The 18,115-nt window shown below is 34.2% G+C and overlaps 1 protein-coding gene across 3 annotated transcripts in view; it reads left to right on the top strand.

Annotated features, from left to right (window-relative positions):
• LOC149808363 (uncharacterized) overlaps window positions 1-18,115 on the top strand; it is a 37,473-nt gene that overhangs the window by 1,674 nt on the left and 17,684 nt on the right. For 2 of the 3 annotated variants that reach the window (XM_089976180.1, XM_089976171.1), the window contains exons 2-6: window positions 4,744-4,950; window positions 6,852-6,938; window positions 9,866-10,019; window positions 12,365-12,424; window positions 17,254-17,354. In XM_089976180.1, coding sequence (XP_089832306.1) covers window positions 4,774-4,950; window positions 6,852-6,938; window positions 9,866-10,019; window positions 12,365-12,424; window positions 17,254-17,354 — 579 coding nt within the window. In that variant the 5' untranslated portion in view covers window positions 4,744-4,773. The remainder of the gene's footprint in view (window positions 1-4,743; window positions 4,951-6,851; window positions 6,939-9,865; window positions 10,020-12,364; window positions 12,425-17,253; window positions 17,355-18,115) is intronic. The other variant, XM_089976188.1, reaches the window with a different exon arrangement.

The following is an 18,115-nucleotide window of genomic DNA, read 5'->3' as shown; positions in this document are numbered from 1 at the left end:
AATCAAAGACAATTTGATATAATGATATTTGAGATATCCTAATGACAAATGTCCATTTCTTCTAGTATGTGCCAGTCAAAACCTTTAATCTGCCAGACATGTGTGTAACTGTAGCAAACTGATGCCCACAGATAAAAATAAGTTAGCAATAGTTACGGACCAGTCTCACCAGAGTTCATTGTAAAGAGCTTGAGTGTATAACATCATGAAGCACTTATGTAATTTTTCTGTCATATCTACACACATCATGCCTTTTTTGTGTTATTGATAATTGGGTTATATATTGAAGTAAAGGTAACCAAATAGATATTTTTAAACAAGACTTCAAAAATGGTTTTAACATTGTCCACTACAAATTGTAAAAGGGTAATTTATTTCATTATGGACTTGCAAACAATATTTGGTACTGGATAGACTCTCTTTTTATCTACAGACCACTATGTAGATGACACAACAATGTCAGACATCAAAAACATAAAGCATACACTGTAAATTTCTTTGCAGGATGCCCTAAACAAACTGGACAACTGGCACACATGCAATGGCATGGTGGTAAATACTGGTAAAACTAAAATATTACTTATCTCAACATGGCAAAAGAGAACAAATCTTGATAGTGATGAACTATGTTTGACATTGAAGGATACAAATTTGCAAATGGTCTATCATGATAGACTACTTGGTGTTCTGGTAGATAATAACATATCATGAACTGAACATGTCAAACACACCAGTGAAAAAGTTAATTCTAGTTTATGGCTTCTCAGTAGGATAAGACATTTTCTCCCAGAAAGGCACAGAAAACTATTTTGTAACAGTTACATACAACTCTTTTTAGATTACTAACTGTAATACATTATAGGGTAATTCAAATAATAAAAACATAGCAAAGCTAGCACATCTTCAAAACAGAGCATTTGGACTAATATCAATCCAAACAGAAAGTAAGGAAAATTTAGCTTGTAAGTTCAAAATATTACATATGAAAGACTGAATACAATTGAGAAAAGCCAATTAATGTACAGGATATCCAATAATAGTGCTCCTGAATATTTACAAACATTATTCCAGTAGAGGCTACCTGGTAATACCTGCAATCCATGTCTACCAAACAGTATAAAATTCCCAAACCAAATAAGTAATTATTCAGAAAAAGTTTCCACTACTCTGGAACTTTGCTCTGGAATAGTATTCCAGTTAAGATTAGAAATGCCCACTCTATTTACTTCTTCCAAACCCACTATATCCAGTGGCTTCAGAAATCTAGTTAAAATCAGAATTAAAACAACTGTATTTGTATTAATAAATACCTCTGGGCATCATTAAATATACTACTCATGCATCTATTTTGTCACTAATTGCATACTGCATGCATATTGACTATTTGGGTTCAATATGTATGGGCAAGTATCCATCTAGTGAAAGGAAGGAAAGTAATATATTGTGTCTATACATGTAATTGCTACTCTGTATAGGTTTGCATGTATTTGCATATGTGTGCATTTTTATATAAATAAGTTCCTTTATGGAGGACCTCAAGGTAGATTAGTTTTTCAGCTAATTGTGTTACCTTCTTTAAATAAAGTCGTCATCATCATTATTATTATTATGATTATGATGATGATGAATATTATTATTATTATTATTATTATTATTATTATTATGTTTTTGATAACAGTGCATGGTGGTAAATAGTTACAATCTTGGTTGGTCCAATTTAGCTTCTGGAGTACACCAACACACAGTTCTTGAGCCAGTACTTTTCTTTTGTACATCATTTATATCATCATTGGAACTGATTCAGAAATGTACCTCTTTACACATTACTGTGTGCACTACAAATCAATATAATAAAAAAAACAGCAGGATATCAAGATACTACACAATGATATAAAGTATGACAGTGGGCACATAAATGGAACATGCATTTCTAACCTACAAGATGCAAAATAATGACACGACAAACTTCCATAAAATTAGTAGGTGATAGTCAGTGGAAGGTACTTGTTTAGAAATCAAATAAAATATGCAAGAATTATTGTGATCTCAAATTCAGCCTTTATGTCCAAGAATTATACACTGAAGCAAATTGTTCTTTATCATATTTCTGTCATCTTGCCTACAAAATTTGAAAGAGTTGCTTTCAAGGGTTAAGTTAGATCCATCTAAGAATATTCTTATACAGTTTGAGACCACCCACTCAACAGGATGAAATATAAAAAATCAAAGTGAGAAGCACATTTTGTTACATCCATTTATGATGATACCCAGGAAGTATGACCCCAGCACTGAATAAATTGTCTTGAAAACCATTCATCTGGCATATACTAGAAAAAAGATTAATATTTTTACAATGGTTTAAAAAAAAAGAAGTAAAAATACCATTCTACAATTTTATCAAGCCAAACAGGTCAAGTAGAAATCAGCATGAATGTACCTTTTTGACATTCACCCTGTACAAGTACAGATGGATACAAATTTTCTCTTTTCCCTAGAGCAATGAAAGATTCTAATTTTAATCCACAAATATTAATCACAACTGCATAATTTTCCAAAAACTTAATTTAATGCCCCTTTCTTAATTAGTACAATCACATTGGCTATAAAATAAGTTATGTCATAAATACATGTATTGACACTACCTGCATCAATATGGTATAACACTAAAGTAATTAAGATCAAGATCACACTGGAAATTAGCACCATAAATGTTTTATCACCTGTTTTATTCATGTAATAAGTATCTCTTTTGTGTGTGTGTGATCTAGATTTTTAACTTAGCTTTAACAATTTTTCGTGGTTAGAGTGTCCACCTCGGTTGCGAGAGGTCATGGGTTTGACCCCTGGCTGAGTCATACCAAAGACTTACAAATGGTACTAACAGCTGCCTCGCTTGGCACTCAGCATTAAGATGTTAGTGTTAGGACTGGTCGGCCTGGTATCAGGATAATGTGGCTGGGTGGGACATCATGCTACATGTCTGCGGCATGATGCCCCAATGCTAGACATCACTATAAACTGCCACACTGCAGACATTGTAGTGATATGACTAAAAAATTGTTAAAGCTACATTAAAAATCCAAATTACACACATGGAAGACATTACATGCTTGCACCAAGAGTAGCATGTTGAATATATGGTTAATAATTCTTATGGTATCAAATTTAAATTTCATGTCCAAGTTGGACTTAAGGCCAATAAATGGTATGTACAACAGTATATTAAGCATTTATTTATTATATTCTGTGTATGTTTTGTACACTTTATTGGTTTTTATATTTGTATACAAATGATTATATGTAACTATATATATATATATATATATATATATATATATATATATATATATATATATATATATATATATATATATATATATATATAATTTTCTTGACTAACTTAAATTTGTAAATATTTAATAAGTAAAGTCCTCTCTACCAAAAAACCAATAGTTTCATGAAATTGTGGTATGTTACAAATAGGAGGGTTTAAAACATTACAAGAAATATGATATCTAAAGACTTCTATCCATGTCCTTTGCATGAAAAATCCATCTATCTATCCATCAGTTCATCTGTCCCTAATGCAAAATCCTCCAGAATCAAAGTGTAAAAATCAACCAAAGTTCATGGATACTTGTATATTTGGTTATATTGAGTGGCATCATTTGTGGTTTCCTCTTTTGTTGTATACAGTTAATTGGTATAAAGAATGGCCTTATTTCTGGCCCCCTCACTTAGGATATACAGTAGTTGGTTATAATGAGAGGTCTTATTTCTGGCTGCCTCACTTAGGATATAGTTGGTTATAATGAGTGGTCTTATTATTGGCCCCCTCACTTAGGATATACAGTAGTTGGTTATAATGAGAGGTCTTATTTCTGGCTGCCTCACTTAGGATATAGTTGGTTATAATGAGTGGTCTTATTATTGGCCCCCTCACTTAGGATATACAGTAGTTGGTTATAATGAGAGGTCTTATTTCTGGCTGCCTCACTTAGGATATAGTTGGTTATAATGAGAGGTCTTATTTCTGGCTGCCTCACTTAGGATATAGTTGGTTATAATGAGTGGTCTTATTATTGGCCCCCTCACTTAGGATATACAGTAGTTGGTTATAATGAGAGGTCTTATTTCTGGCTGCCTCACTTAGGATATAGTTGGTTATAATGAGTGGTCTTATTATTGGCCCCCTCACTTAGGATATACAGTAGTTGGTTATAATGAGAGGTCTTATTTCTGGCTGCCTCACTTAGGATATAGTTGGTTATAATGAGTGGTCTTATTATTGGCCTCCTCACTTAGGATATACAGTAGTTGGTTATAATGAGAGGTCTTATTTCTGGCTGCCTCACTTAGGATATAGTTGGTTATAATGAGTGGTCTTATTATTGGCCCCCTCACTTAGGATTAAGTTGATTATAATGAGTGATCTTATTTCTGGCACCCTCTTTTTGAATGTACATGTAATTATCATAATTAGTGGCATTATTTTTGGCTCGCTTGTCTTGGGATCTAGTTGATGGAGTTTGTATTCTAACTCTTGGATCAAGGTTTCAGGTGGATAGATAGGTGGAGGGGTGGAAGGAGGTAGAGGGTCTAAAATAATACCATGTAAAATTAGGTAGCCTATTAAACTTAGAGATTTGTAGAGGTAAGTCATAAAATGTGCTTCTTATTTTTGCACTAAACATATATGATGTCTAATATTTTGTTTTCAGATTACTTTTGTCTTGCTTTCAGTGATTGTATGTAATCTGGTAATTAGTTACCATGGCTTTAGAAGAAAAAAAGGCTGGACAGACAATCTTTGAAGACAAAAAATTTGCAATCCTGACAAGAGAGTCAGTTTGTGTGATGGCTGAGTCAGCTGGCTATTCAGATGTGACAGAATCTGCAGCAGGTTTGCTTGGGGAGGATATCAGTTATAGACTTAGAGAAATTGCTCAGGTGAATATGGACATATGTAATGTTTTGGGTTGTTTGGTTGTTTTTTTTCTTCATTTTTCTGTCTATTTTGATGTTTGGAGTCTTTTGATATTCCCTGGTCACATCTCTGTCAACAGTATTTTCTTTTTATAAAAGATCTAATTTAAACATTTTACTATACAATTAATTTTGTTAGAAATGCTTTTATCTGGAATGGTACTACTTTGTTTCAGCACTGCATTTCATAAATGTTGTTGGAAGATAGAGAAGGAAGTGTAAACTAGTTACCGAATAACAAATTTGGTCCTACTAACTATTTATTAATCTAGCTGGAATCTTTTGGATGCTAGTAAATGTTTCCTGAGATTCTTAACAGAGAAGTAAAAACAGTTTGCATTTGTACAACATATGCAACCTTAAGTTCTCCCAAGGCCAACATGGTATGGCAGGTGTGCTTTGTTAAAAGCCCATTTGATACCAATCTTTCAGACTTGGGCTATGTCTAAACCAGAACACCATTATTTGAGTAAACCGTATTTTTTTAAATGAAAATGTCAGATTGATTAAATGTTTTACTTTACCATTTATCAAAGGGATCTCAAGATTGTTGATCACCACATATGAAGCATGTCAAATCTCGCAATAAAGGACTAGCATGTGCCAGTGTTTATGTACATCATTCTCCATTTTCATAAATGTTCTTATGGCTATGAATTAGATTTAATTCTCTTGTAGAAAATCCTTTTTTTTTGCTGATTAAAAATACATGATACAATAGTCATGATGGGTTCAGCATTGTTCCATACAAATTACAAATTTATATTTCACATGTGAAAGTAGTAGTGCTGGCAGTGATGCAAAAAGGAAAATATTAAAAGTGTTCCAAACACACATTATCGCACTCTTGAAGAAGAGAAAGGATAAACATGAAGGAATCGCTATGAAAAAGCATTTTTGCACATTATTCAGAATCTGTTTGAAGTTATATTCCTTTAAATTATGATAGTAATGTAGCATTTGACAAGGAATGTACATTTAATTACATGATAAATTGTTTGAGAATCTTACACTTGTAGATTTTTTTGCAGATGGTTACGGTAATAAATATTTAATATGTCTGAAAAACTAGACTTACTGTAAAAACAAAGTTGCTGTCTTAGAAATCAGTTGAGATTGGGTACTTGTGACAAATAAGCACAGATAAATTGAAGATATGGCAGAAATAAAGGCAGTGATATATATGTGTACAATCAAAATGTAGATCTTTATACTTAGCTAAAATAAGAGGCAGCAGAGATAGTTTCAGGTGAGATGGACTTCAAGATAGCTAAATTTGTTATATTGATGTTCCATGGATTTAACTTTTATATCTTCACATGAGCATTAATGAGTTTTCTTAATATTTTATTCATGAATAAATATATGACAGAAATTTTCTTAACTCACTTGCTTCCATTAGAGATAATTATTACTCCTGCTGTACATACAAATATGCTGTACATGTTTTTAATAGATGATCTGCAGGTAAAATTTTCATAATTAAATTATATTTGCATATATGCATTTTGTTTATCATATTTGTATAATTCAAAATATAGTAGCTAAGAGAGACTTGCGTTTGCATATAATACACAAAAATACATTATGAGAAACATGTAATTCATGATCATATAAAATACACAGGGCCTCACAAACATGAAACTGATTTTGCTTTTGTCAATTATACATGTCTGCATCCTACAGGACATGCATACTTATGTGTTACATATTTCATAATAAACAGGACCATTTTCAGTGTGATGTCCCAATCATGCTAGGAGGTCAGAATAGGAACTATTACTCCCAGATTGCTTGTCAAAATTATGACTGTTGCTTTGTTTCTAATTATCTGTTTTATTAATATAAGAATGTTGATATTTCAGAAATCGGTCCAGTTCATGAAACATGCTAAAAGGAGAAGACTGACAACTGATGACTTCAACAAAGCCTTGAGACAAAGTGATTTACAGGCATGTTAAATGCTGTCCCTTTTATAAGAAGAATCAATTTAACATATTCAGAATACAGTATGATATAATTCTTTCATAGAAATAGATCAAGATGTGTTTGGTTTTTGACTTAGAACCCAGAATACTCTCTTTAAAGGATATACTAGTACTGGTAGTTTTCTTTTCACCCCAAAACTTAATTATATGCTTAGGTTTGTAACATTCAAAAGAATGGATTCCACTTTCAGCACGCACACAAGTGGGTAATTCAAAGGAAATAGTTTCCCCATTGCCTGTCATTTCACTCAGATATGCAGAAACAGATAAGTTGACTTCACCTTCTCTGGAGTTGATGTCTTCACGCTCTCCATTGCTTTCATACCATGAGTGCAATAGCAACTCTTGTATCTTTCTTCTATTCAATGAACAATGTAAAGTAGTTTAAACAAAGTATTTTGTGCTATCTGGTCAGCTTTTGTGTCATCCAAATGATTATTTATGCATACAGTAGGTGAGATTCCAAATCAAAGCCACTTCTTCTCCCCTTTTTCTCCAACCACTTCATCCTATTATGGTGAGAGAAAAATATTACATCATCCATAAACTTAATTCATTTTTAGACCAGAAGAACTTGTGGGATGGCCTGTTGTCCAGTATCCTTCTGTCTGTGAGCACAAGTTTGTTATTACTACTTCTCCTAAACTACTTGGAGGATTGCAAAGAAACTTTACAAACATATTCACCCCGTGGTCTTCTTGGAACAAAATGAAAATGGTGCTGCTCAAATATCCAATATAGCTGCCACAGTGGCCACCTGGAAAATCTTGTTATCACTACCACTTCTGAATGGATGGTTATATCAACATAAGATTTTCACTAAAAGACTTTTTATGATGTCTAGTTGGTTCTGAATGAAAAGATACTAATCTGACATCCGTCCAGTTTGGCCATCATGTCGTTTGCATTGAAAATATCGTTATTGCTACTCCCCCTACGTGGGTGGTCATATCAACATGGGATTTCACTAAACGACGTCTAGTTGGTCCTAAATGAAAATGGTGCAAATCTGGATGGTCATATCAACATGGGGTTTCCAATAAAAAGACTTCCATGATGTGTAGTTGGTCCTAAATGAAAATGGTGCTGATCTGAAATCCAGTATGGCCACTATGGCAGCCAACTTGAAAATCTTACCATTATTGCTCTTGAATGGATAGTCATATTAACATGGGGTTTTCACTGAAAGACTTCTTATGATGTCTGGCTGATACTAAATACAAATAGTACCACTCTGATTAGGGGCCCCGCGTGGCCGAGTGGTCTAAAGCGCTTACTGTTCCAGATCACTGCCATCTCACCTCTGTCAGTGTGGGTTCGAGTCTCATTCTCGGCTAGCGTGGGTATGTGGGAAAGCCTGCCAGTAACTTCTTGTGGTTCTTCCCTGGGTTTTCCAGAGTTCTTCCTCCACCAGTTATACTGGCCACCATGTATAGTCTATCTTGTGCTGAAAAATGGCATTAAACCCAAGAATAACAACAATAACAACAACCATTCTGATATCCAACATGGCCACCACAGCAGCCATCTTGAAAATCTTGTTATGGCTACTCCTCCTGAATTGTTGTTTCAGCATAGAGTTTTCACTAAAAGACTTCTTATGATGTCTAGATGGTCCTAAATAAACATGATGCCAATCTGACATCCAATTTGGCACCCATCTTATAAATCTTGTTATCAAAATCTACTACAACAGAAAGTCATATTGATGTGTGGTTTTCACCAGAAGACTTTTTATCATGTCCATTTGGTCTAAAATAAAAATGGTGCTGATCAGTGATCCAGTTTGGGCCCCATGGCAACAATCTTGAAAATCTTTTTATTGATGCTCCTCCTGAATGAATAGTTGTATCTTGAAAATATGTTATCTTAACTTCTCTCGAAATGGATGGGCATATCAACATGTGGTTTTCACCATTAAATTTCTTATGATACCTAGTTGATGCTAAGCAAAAATGGTGCCACTTATGCAATATGGCTGCCGTGATGACTGTCTTAAAAAATCTTGCTGTCACTACTCCACTGGAATGGGTGATCATTATGACAGTGAGTTTTCTCTTTGTCCAGAATAAAAATGGTTCAAATCATACATCCAACATGGCTGCTACACCAACTGTCTTGAAAATGTTGTTGACACTTCTTCCTGAATGGATGCTCATTACAACATGAGGTTTTCACCAGAACACTTTTAATGTTGTGTTCTTTTGTCCTAAATGAAAATGGTGCCAAGCCAACACCCAGTATGTATACCATTGAAGCTAATTTGAAAATTGTGATATTGCTGAAGGATATCATATCTAGTTTCAACACTCAGCAATTAAAAAGAAGAACTGTTCATATCTTCAATTCCTGGAAATACTTTTCACCCCAGGAAGTGTTGGTCCCTTCAAGGAACGCTTGTTCATTTTTAAAAATCCTGAAGTTTCTTGATTATAACTTTGGAGGTCCCATATCTCATGCCTTGAAGTCCTGTTGTTACATTTGCTCAAAAATAGATACCTTTAATAAAATTAGGTGAATATATATAATCTGATTAATTAAAACATCTATCATTACCACAACAAAAGAGAAAAAACTTACAAATGTATAAAATATCCACTTTATTTTATTTATATATTTGTATAGTATTTAACATTTTTTTAAAAATCTTTTCCTTCTGGATAGTTTTGTTTAGATGGTAATATAACTCTCTCATAACTATATTTACTATAATTAACTAAAATAGGATGGGAAGGTCAAAGGAAACTCATGCTAGCTAAATAGTTATTCTAAATCAGGATTATTAAAATGTCTTGTTATTAAGCACCATGATAATTCATCTTTTCATAATTATATAACTGATCTCATATGTCTTATAATTCCTGTTATAAATTTTCTTACTTCATTTACAGCCTGTGTTTGGTCACAGATCATTGGAACCACCCAGTCCTTTCAGACAGATACGTGACAGTGATGTACATTTCACAGATGACATTGAAATCAACTTTGCCACACTTGCCTTCAACAGTTATAATCCCAAAAATCAAGGAGAAACATCCATCAAAGGTTTTTACTTTTTTTCTAGATTGATTGTATTATCACTTGTGTGTGTAACATCCTTGAACTCCTTCTAAACCATTAGTGCTCAACACATGAAACTTGGGTCAATGAGTTTTGATTGTGCTGACCCTTTGAGAATTTTAATTGTATCCATTGGGGTGGAGCTAGGGGGATTGTAGTGATTTTGTGTAAATTTCAAGTATCTCCTTGGTCATCTTTGCTAGCCAAGGTTCCGATATGTTAACCCTATCTACACCTTGGCAGATCGAACAGGTATTTTTGTGCTTTGTCCTAGTGACATCTAGTGGATTTCATGAGTTGCCTCCCTTAGTATATAATACCAACTAAACAATAGCATGTAACAATGGCACATTGTACATCAGCCAAAAATGGTGAAGGCAGTTGAGTTCAAAAGGATACTTTGTAATTATTACATTGAAAGTATGACTATGTACCAGAGAGAAGCCATTACAGGTGTATTGGAGTGAAAAGTATTGTGTACAAACACAGACTGGCAGTGGAAAATTGTTCATTTATGAATCTATTCAAGTTGTGTGCTCCCTTGTCTCGGTCATGTTGGAAATGGTGTTCAGATTTGAACAGCTTATTTTTTATTGGATGCGGTGGCACATACAATAAAATTCACAGATCCAAAGCACAGAAATATCCACTTGATCCACCAAGGTGTAGATAGAGTTATCATATCAGAACCTTGGCTAGTGAAAATTCTCCTGGGTTACATGTCTCCATATCTTAAAGTCAGTATATGTAACAAGTGACCACAGTGTCAAACATGAGATTGGGGCCCTTAGATGATGCCTCGGGATATTTCCCTACCCACCCACACCAAGTTTAAAGTTGGGTCTAACATTGGCTACTAATGAGTCACACTTTATAACTGTATATACACCTGTTGGGCATGAAAAGACCATTGTGCATGTAACTGACATTGATCTTATTTGTGTGCGTGTGTGTGTGTGTGACACTGACTGTTAAGATCTATTCCCACACTTAGGGATTTATATCTTGTCTCATGGCTTGAAATCCACACATTATAACCATATATACAATTACTAGACATGAAAAGACAAATTTACACATACATTGACCCTGGGATCAATCCCTGTCCTCAAGGAGAGAGCTCCAGTTTCACAAATGGGAAACTGTTGAGATCTTATAAAACCGTGCTTGTTGACCTTTTGCACTGTGAACCTAAATTAACCACCAACAGGACCTCCCGGCCCGTAGGCTTATATGATTTTTGCTTCTGATGACCCTTCACAGCCCTACTACTGAGAAACACCACAACCCTGATATGGGTCACGACCTGAGGTTGGGAACTGCTGTTATAAAATGTATACAATTAAAATAAATCCATAAAATGAGAATTTTATGCTCAAAGTAAAGTGATCTCAGTACAGTTAGGTTAATTTGTGCTGACAGATTTGTACCAGACTCAATTCCAAACTTGACATGAATATCATTATAAGCGCTTCTACAATAGTTGTTAATTGGTTTAGCACCCTTTATTTGAATTCAGTCAGAAGTAAAAATTATGCCTTTTGCTCCATTTGCCATTTTAGAGCTGCACATCAGTTTTCAACCGGATATGAGAATTGTATTTTAAACTAAGAGATAAGAAGGTTATATTTATTGCCCATGTGTACATATGTTTGCATTTATAAAAAATAAAATACTCATTGAAAAGAGGATCATGAGTAAAATAATTACAAAAATCATAAATATTCTGCATATTAGTTTGCAGATGTTTGTTTTTAGATTCAGTACAGCATTCTTTTTTTCTGAAACTTTATTTAAGGCCTTCTTTCTCTCTCTCTCTCTCTTATTTAGCAGTTAGTGCTAATAGTGCTTTACATTAGATTGACTAAAAAAATGTGTGTGGTTCACGTTAATTTTGAGGAAAACATTAAGTGGCTACACCCTTTTGGGAGACAGGTTCTGATGGATTCAAATAAAGTATAAACTAAAAAATAAGTGTCATTCGCATCCTCAATATAACTTTGATCATAGTTACATCTCTTAATTTTCTTTCTCCCTATGGTGGGGGGTCTTTTCTTTTAAAAATCCCCTACCCCACCCAAATAAATGTAGAGTCAGAAGGAAAAAATATTCAGTGAGGTAACCAGAACCACAAACTATTTTATTTTGCCTTACAACAGAGTGTGCAACTTTAATCTTGGTATCTAGGAAGAAAATGGGAATTAACACCAAAAAAAAAAGAGAGAGAAGAAAAAATAAGTTATTGGATAAACTACTAAAACATTTGTGTATTACTTTGTAACTTGTGTGCTACAAAGATACTTTCTGTACCATATGATTTTATTCTTCAGCCCATTGGTTAGCAGTAGAGGGTGTACAGAAAATGAGCTCATCAACACAGCAGAGTCAGGGTAGCTGTCAATCGTCTTTATGCTACTTTCTTTCATTTAATTCATATTCACCCCTTCATCTATCAATCCTGCCATCCATTCATTTATTAATGAACAGTAACTATTTTGAACAGTGTTGTCAATTGCCAGAGTTTTATTCTTTTGTATTTATAGGTTACTGCATTTGTATGGGAAAAAATGAAAGTTTTATGGATGGAAATACTGCACAACCTTGGGAGTGCAGTATATCCATCCAACAAAACGAGTTCATATTTTCCCATACAAATGCAGTAACCTTTTTATTATATGCTCATTTTCTTATTCTACCTCAGACTTAATTATATAAACAAAAATACACTCCAAGAAACAAAGTAACTGAATGTATGCTGTATTCTAAACCAAATACACAAGCACCGATTCATCATTACACAACAACAACATTATTAATGTGCACATAACTCCACCCAGATAAATTTGAATCTAGTCGCATGCTAGACATAACTTTCGAAAGAAAATGTCATTTTGGTCTGCTTAAAGTTGAAATTGGAGTCATATTGTGAATGAATGTGCATTGCAACAACTTCTCCATTTAATCTGGAATGATAGATTTTGGTATTTTTGTTGTTACTACAAAATTTCATGATTATGGACTGGATTTATCTGTGCCAGTTCTACATGAAGTACATCGAATTTCACCAGCGACGGAGCAGCATGTTGACATCTGCAAGTGTGTTTCTTTCTGTTCTGTCACTGAATGTTTGAAATCATAATGTGGGAAAAATATGAAGTCTTTCAATTGTAATTATCAAAAATGGAATATAATGTTTATTTCATTTTGAGTGCAGTAAGGAGGATGTAATTACACTTGGAATATAGTCGAAATTACAGTACAATTTCGAAATTTGTGATTAAGCATTTTAATGAAATTCAGGATGTAAAACTGTAAGTATATTTTTTGCTATTCATATTACCAGCTAAAGAATACAGTTTATGCCTTGTCACTTGCATGTTATTTGTAGGGACCCAGCAATTTTATGAAATCTGGCATCTGTTGCCCACCTAAATCCGAAACATTGTATCAAAGAAGTTAACGTGGAATGTGGCAAAGCAGCTGCTATGTGGCAGTCCACAAAACATTTGCTTTAGTTCATTCAGAAACAAATTTAATCAACCAAAACATAAAGTGCCTACTACGTGAGTGTTCTTGATTTGTTTACAAAGTAGTTATCATACAGCCATCGCTGCACATTTCTGATATCACATTTAATCACCTGCTTCATTGAAAGATTTTTTTTTTTAGTCTATGAATCCATTCACATTTTCAACTTTGGCATCTCTACTTTCAAATGGCTCTATCCAAAGACAAATAAAATAAATCAAAAGTGCTGGCGTCTGCGTCCATTGTTTGTTTACAAATAGAAAGTGGTTCCTTTATTCACATGAGATCAGTATGAAGTGTGTGCGAGTGCAGTATCATAAAATATTGCATGATTATGACAATATAAAGTTAACAGAGGAAAAAATGAGCATATAATAATCTTTATTTTGTGGAAGTTAAATCATGAAACTAAATACCTACTAATACACTTTATACTGCATGAATGTGTGTGAGAGTAATGAATGTAGTTTATTTAATAAATATTGTGGTTAACTGAATTACTTTGGAATAGCATCCCTACAGTGTCTACACATTAGAGCTGGTTACCACAAAAACATTTTCTGCCATGGTATTTTTCAGTGTGCTGCAATAAATATCACAGTATACCACAATTGAATTATTACCAACAGTTCAATGTTCTGGGACATAGGCCTGCCTTTTTTGTTTAATTTCAGTTTATCAATGCCTGGACAAATTTCTTGCTCTGATTTATAACAAATTAACACCATAACATCCATGATATTGTTTGGAAAACATATTAATTATTTTAAGATAGAAGAAAAGAAAATTTGAGATGAAAGAAAATATTTCAGCTCAAAAGAAACTCACATCCTCCCTCTTAGATTAAATGCACAGTACCTAAGACCAAAAATAAATATATTTGTATTTCTGATCAGCCAATCATCTGTTTTTCAGTGCCAACCCAAGCACTTTTATCCCTCAGGGTTTAAAAAGAAAATTAAATTTTAGAAAAAAACATCCAAATTTGGTTTAGCCCAGTACTTGAAGCACTTAGATAGCCTGATTTGATTTAGTTGTAAATATAACTTTTGTAAAATGAAGTTATGGCCATTTGTGATTTAGAATCCACCAAGTTATGGCCCATTGTGACTTAGAATTCTCCAAGTTGATCATGAATTCATTTGACTCCAGTTTTACATAAACTATTTAATATTTAGCCATGAAATTTCACACAATTAAAACGACATAATTAGATTTTTAATGTACAGAAATATTTTTAACAAAGCTATGGCTGTTTGTCTTTGAATAGTTGAAGTTGGTCCTGTAACCAAGAAGAACAACTCAACTAACATCATTACAGCAGTGGGAGCTCATGTATTCGACCACCCAAAAAAAAAAAACAGTTTCATATTAATGTCTAAGCTGTAATATATGGTTTTGTATGAAATATTAAATCATTTGGTTATGATGATCATCCATCCATTGTGATCAGCATTACTAAAAATAGAAAAATAAATTCCCTATAGCACTAACAATAAACAGTACTGGTAATGTGACACCAACAAATAACACGTAAATTTTATATTTCCTCATATACATTAAACGATCATAATAAAAATATGTGAGAATGACTTGCCAATCCAACCCTTCCAAGCTTGCTTTTAGAAGCAATAGTGCTAAAAGTTGTCTGTCACTAAGGTGGGAGTCAGACAAGAGAGATCTTTTTGTTTGGCTCTCTATAATTTGAGGTATCAATGCAGTGAGTAGGCCTGTATGCATGGGATGTGGTCAGTATAAGCTAGCAGAAGATAAACGGCACAACATCCTATTACTGGCATTAGTGATCTTTCATAGAATAGCCAGTACCAGGCTTTGGCATTAGATAACAATTGGTTATGGACAACACTAGCACCAACACAGCCTCAACCTATGGCTCCTTTGGTCAGGTATGGTGATCTATTTTCTTGGAATACCTAACACCGTCTTTATGATAAAGGTGGTTTCTGACACCTGAAATGATTACTGTCAAGACCGGCTCTGACTCTGATGTTCATGGCACCAGCATAGAAGAATAAGCTATCCCATACCAACCACCTGGAAATATTGTGGGCCACCATCAAATAGTTCTGGCACCAGTTCCAACTACAGTGATACTTGACTCCTGTATGCTGGGGACTACTCCTGGACAGTAAGCATTTTGCCCTGTTGAAATCTGCATATAACTTGGCTAGATTCCCAGTCTTGTTCACCATTAAGCTGGTTGACTTTGCCAGCTACCACAGTTTGGTCAAGTCATTGACTTATTGCAGTGTTCAGAGTGGTAGCTCTAAGTGTTAATATATCTCTCTATTTGCTGAGACAACTTCCATCCAGTTTTAATATGGCTTTCTATATGATGCATATGCCTATCACTCATTTGGCAGTTGTTGCTCTTGACAGAGATATTGCAGTTCTGGGAATGTGAAAATTTCCATTGGTTCATATGGACTGGAAGTTTTATCTCAACGTGAAATTAGTATTCAAAATATAATTTCAACAAAACCCATGTTTCTCATGGTATCAGTTACTGTATTTCAGCAATCTCAACACAGGCTAGCTTCATGTTGATAACATTGCTGGTCATTCTTCAGAGTTGGTCTTGCAGATGCTTGTACCTTCAATGGAGCAGCACAACACACTCACCAGTTCCACTGTTGTATCAGTAAACTTACAGGACCATGTAAGGGCTTTAAGATGGTACCAGAAGTTAACCAAGCAAGTGGGAAGTTGGAGATCTTGTTTGTTTCTACCATTGAAAGAAGGAAAGGACAAAATCTCAGCTCAGGCTCTATTTACTTTGCATATAAATAACTAACACAAGACTGAATGAATTTCTTGTGCATATCAGCTCACTAAGTTAGGGCAGTAGATATGAACATAGCATTGGAGTATAACTGTTCCATAACTGACATTATCCAAGACATGTGGTAGAGGTCATAGGTGACATTTTTTAGATTTTACACCAAATATTTTTCATCCTAAAGAGCTTAGTATGGCCTGGTGGGATCTAATGCAACAGACAACCTTCTTGGCTCATTCATCAGCTTTACAGTGACATCACCACTCAACTTACACTGGATTTTAAGGGGGCCCATTTTCCCAACAATCCATGTCTGATTATAGTGATATCCAAACCCAAGACCATATATGTCATGAGCTTTAATACTGCTTTTTGTTCATTAGGTGATTGGAGATTGGGCCTTTCCGAAATAAGGGGATGCACCTCCCTCCACCTCTTACCTATTCTTCTGATGTGTTATATCTGGGTAACGTACTTGAATTAAAATATTATTTTTTTCAGTAATGCTTACCCTTTTATACATGTACGCCCAGCCAGCCTATCCTAATTACCTTAAAATAATCATACAACATGCACAATCACTCCAGTAGTAACTGATGTATGGATGGAATTAGGTGCCAGTGCCTCTGCTACAATGGGAGATCACTTTTTCTGACTTGCACCATAATAGCAGACAATATTTAGCACTTCTGTTGCAATGAAAAATATGTTTGGTTGCATTGGATTTGTAAGTTAGTGATCGTAGTAGTAGATATTGTTGAAGGAACATTTTACTCACAAAAATGTTTTCCAAGAAAAGCTTTTAAAAAGCATTTTAACTGTGCCTTTATTATAACTTTTCCTTTTTCATCCCAGTTATAAAATGTGATTTAGTGTTAAACTTCAATTCAGCAGGTAAATCCAATGGAAAGCTTGATGTTTCTGACATCCTCCTGAAATACTATGACAAGGTGACACAGGCTATTCTTGGCTTTGATGAAGAGATCATGAAGGTAAGCTTACGATGAACAAAATATATAAATCTAGGTAATGCAATCAAAAATATATTTGATCTTACTTTTAACTCACCTTGCAATTAGGCCAAGTGAGCATATAGCATTGTCATAAATCCAATGTGTTTCACCCATCAGTAGTTGCTGTGATTGTCTTTGCTTCAACCATTAGGTCAGTTTCAACCAGACATGGCATAGAGCATCCTAGCTTAAAGCCCTTTCAAGTTTATACAGCTGTTGCCAAATTGTTTTAATATATGACTAGTTACTAAAAATAGAACAAACTTTTAAGCAACTTCTTTGCAAAAACTGCATGAGAATCTGGCCAAAGTTGAGAGAAAGCATGATGGCACATAAACCTTTTAAATGATGCCAATTTAGCATCAAATATAGCTGCCATTATTAAAATTAGTTTGGTTTGGTTTGGTTTTGTGGGGTTTATTGCCATTTTTTGGCCGTGGTATGTTATACATGGCAGCCAGTATATTTGGTGATAGAAGAACCATCTACCTACTTTCTCAATACCCTTTTTGGTCAAGCCAAGACTCAAACTGATGTGGACAGTGATGAGATGTGTGAGTGATCTGGCTAGTGCCTTAGACCACCCAGAGGTACATTAAAATTAAAAATGCCTTAAAACAACCACTGGATAGGATTTTATCAAATTTTATAGCATTCTCACATAAAGATCTTTCAAGTTTGTACAAATTGTGCCAATTTACCATAAAATATAGTCACCATTATTAAAGTAGAATAACTTT

The sequence above is a fragment of the Sinohyriopsis cumingii genome, chromosome 1, assembly GCF_028554795.1.
Source record: "Sinohyriopsis cumingii isolate HCF-2022 chromosome 1, ASM2855479v2, whole genome shotgun sequence".
Classification (NCBI taxonomy): Eukaryota; Metazoa; Mollusca; class Bivalvia; order Unionida; family Unionidae; genus Sinohyriopsis; species Sinohyriopsis cumingii.
The sequence above is the reverse complement of the archived record's forward strand: the minus strand, read 5'-3'. Positions and strand labels throughout refer to the sequence as shown.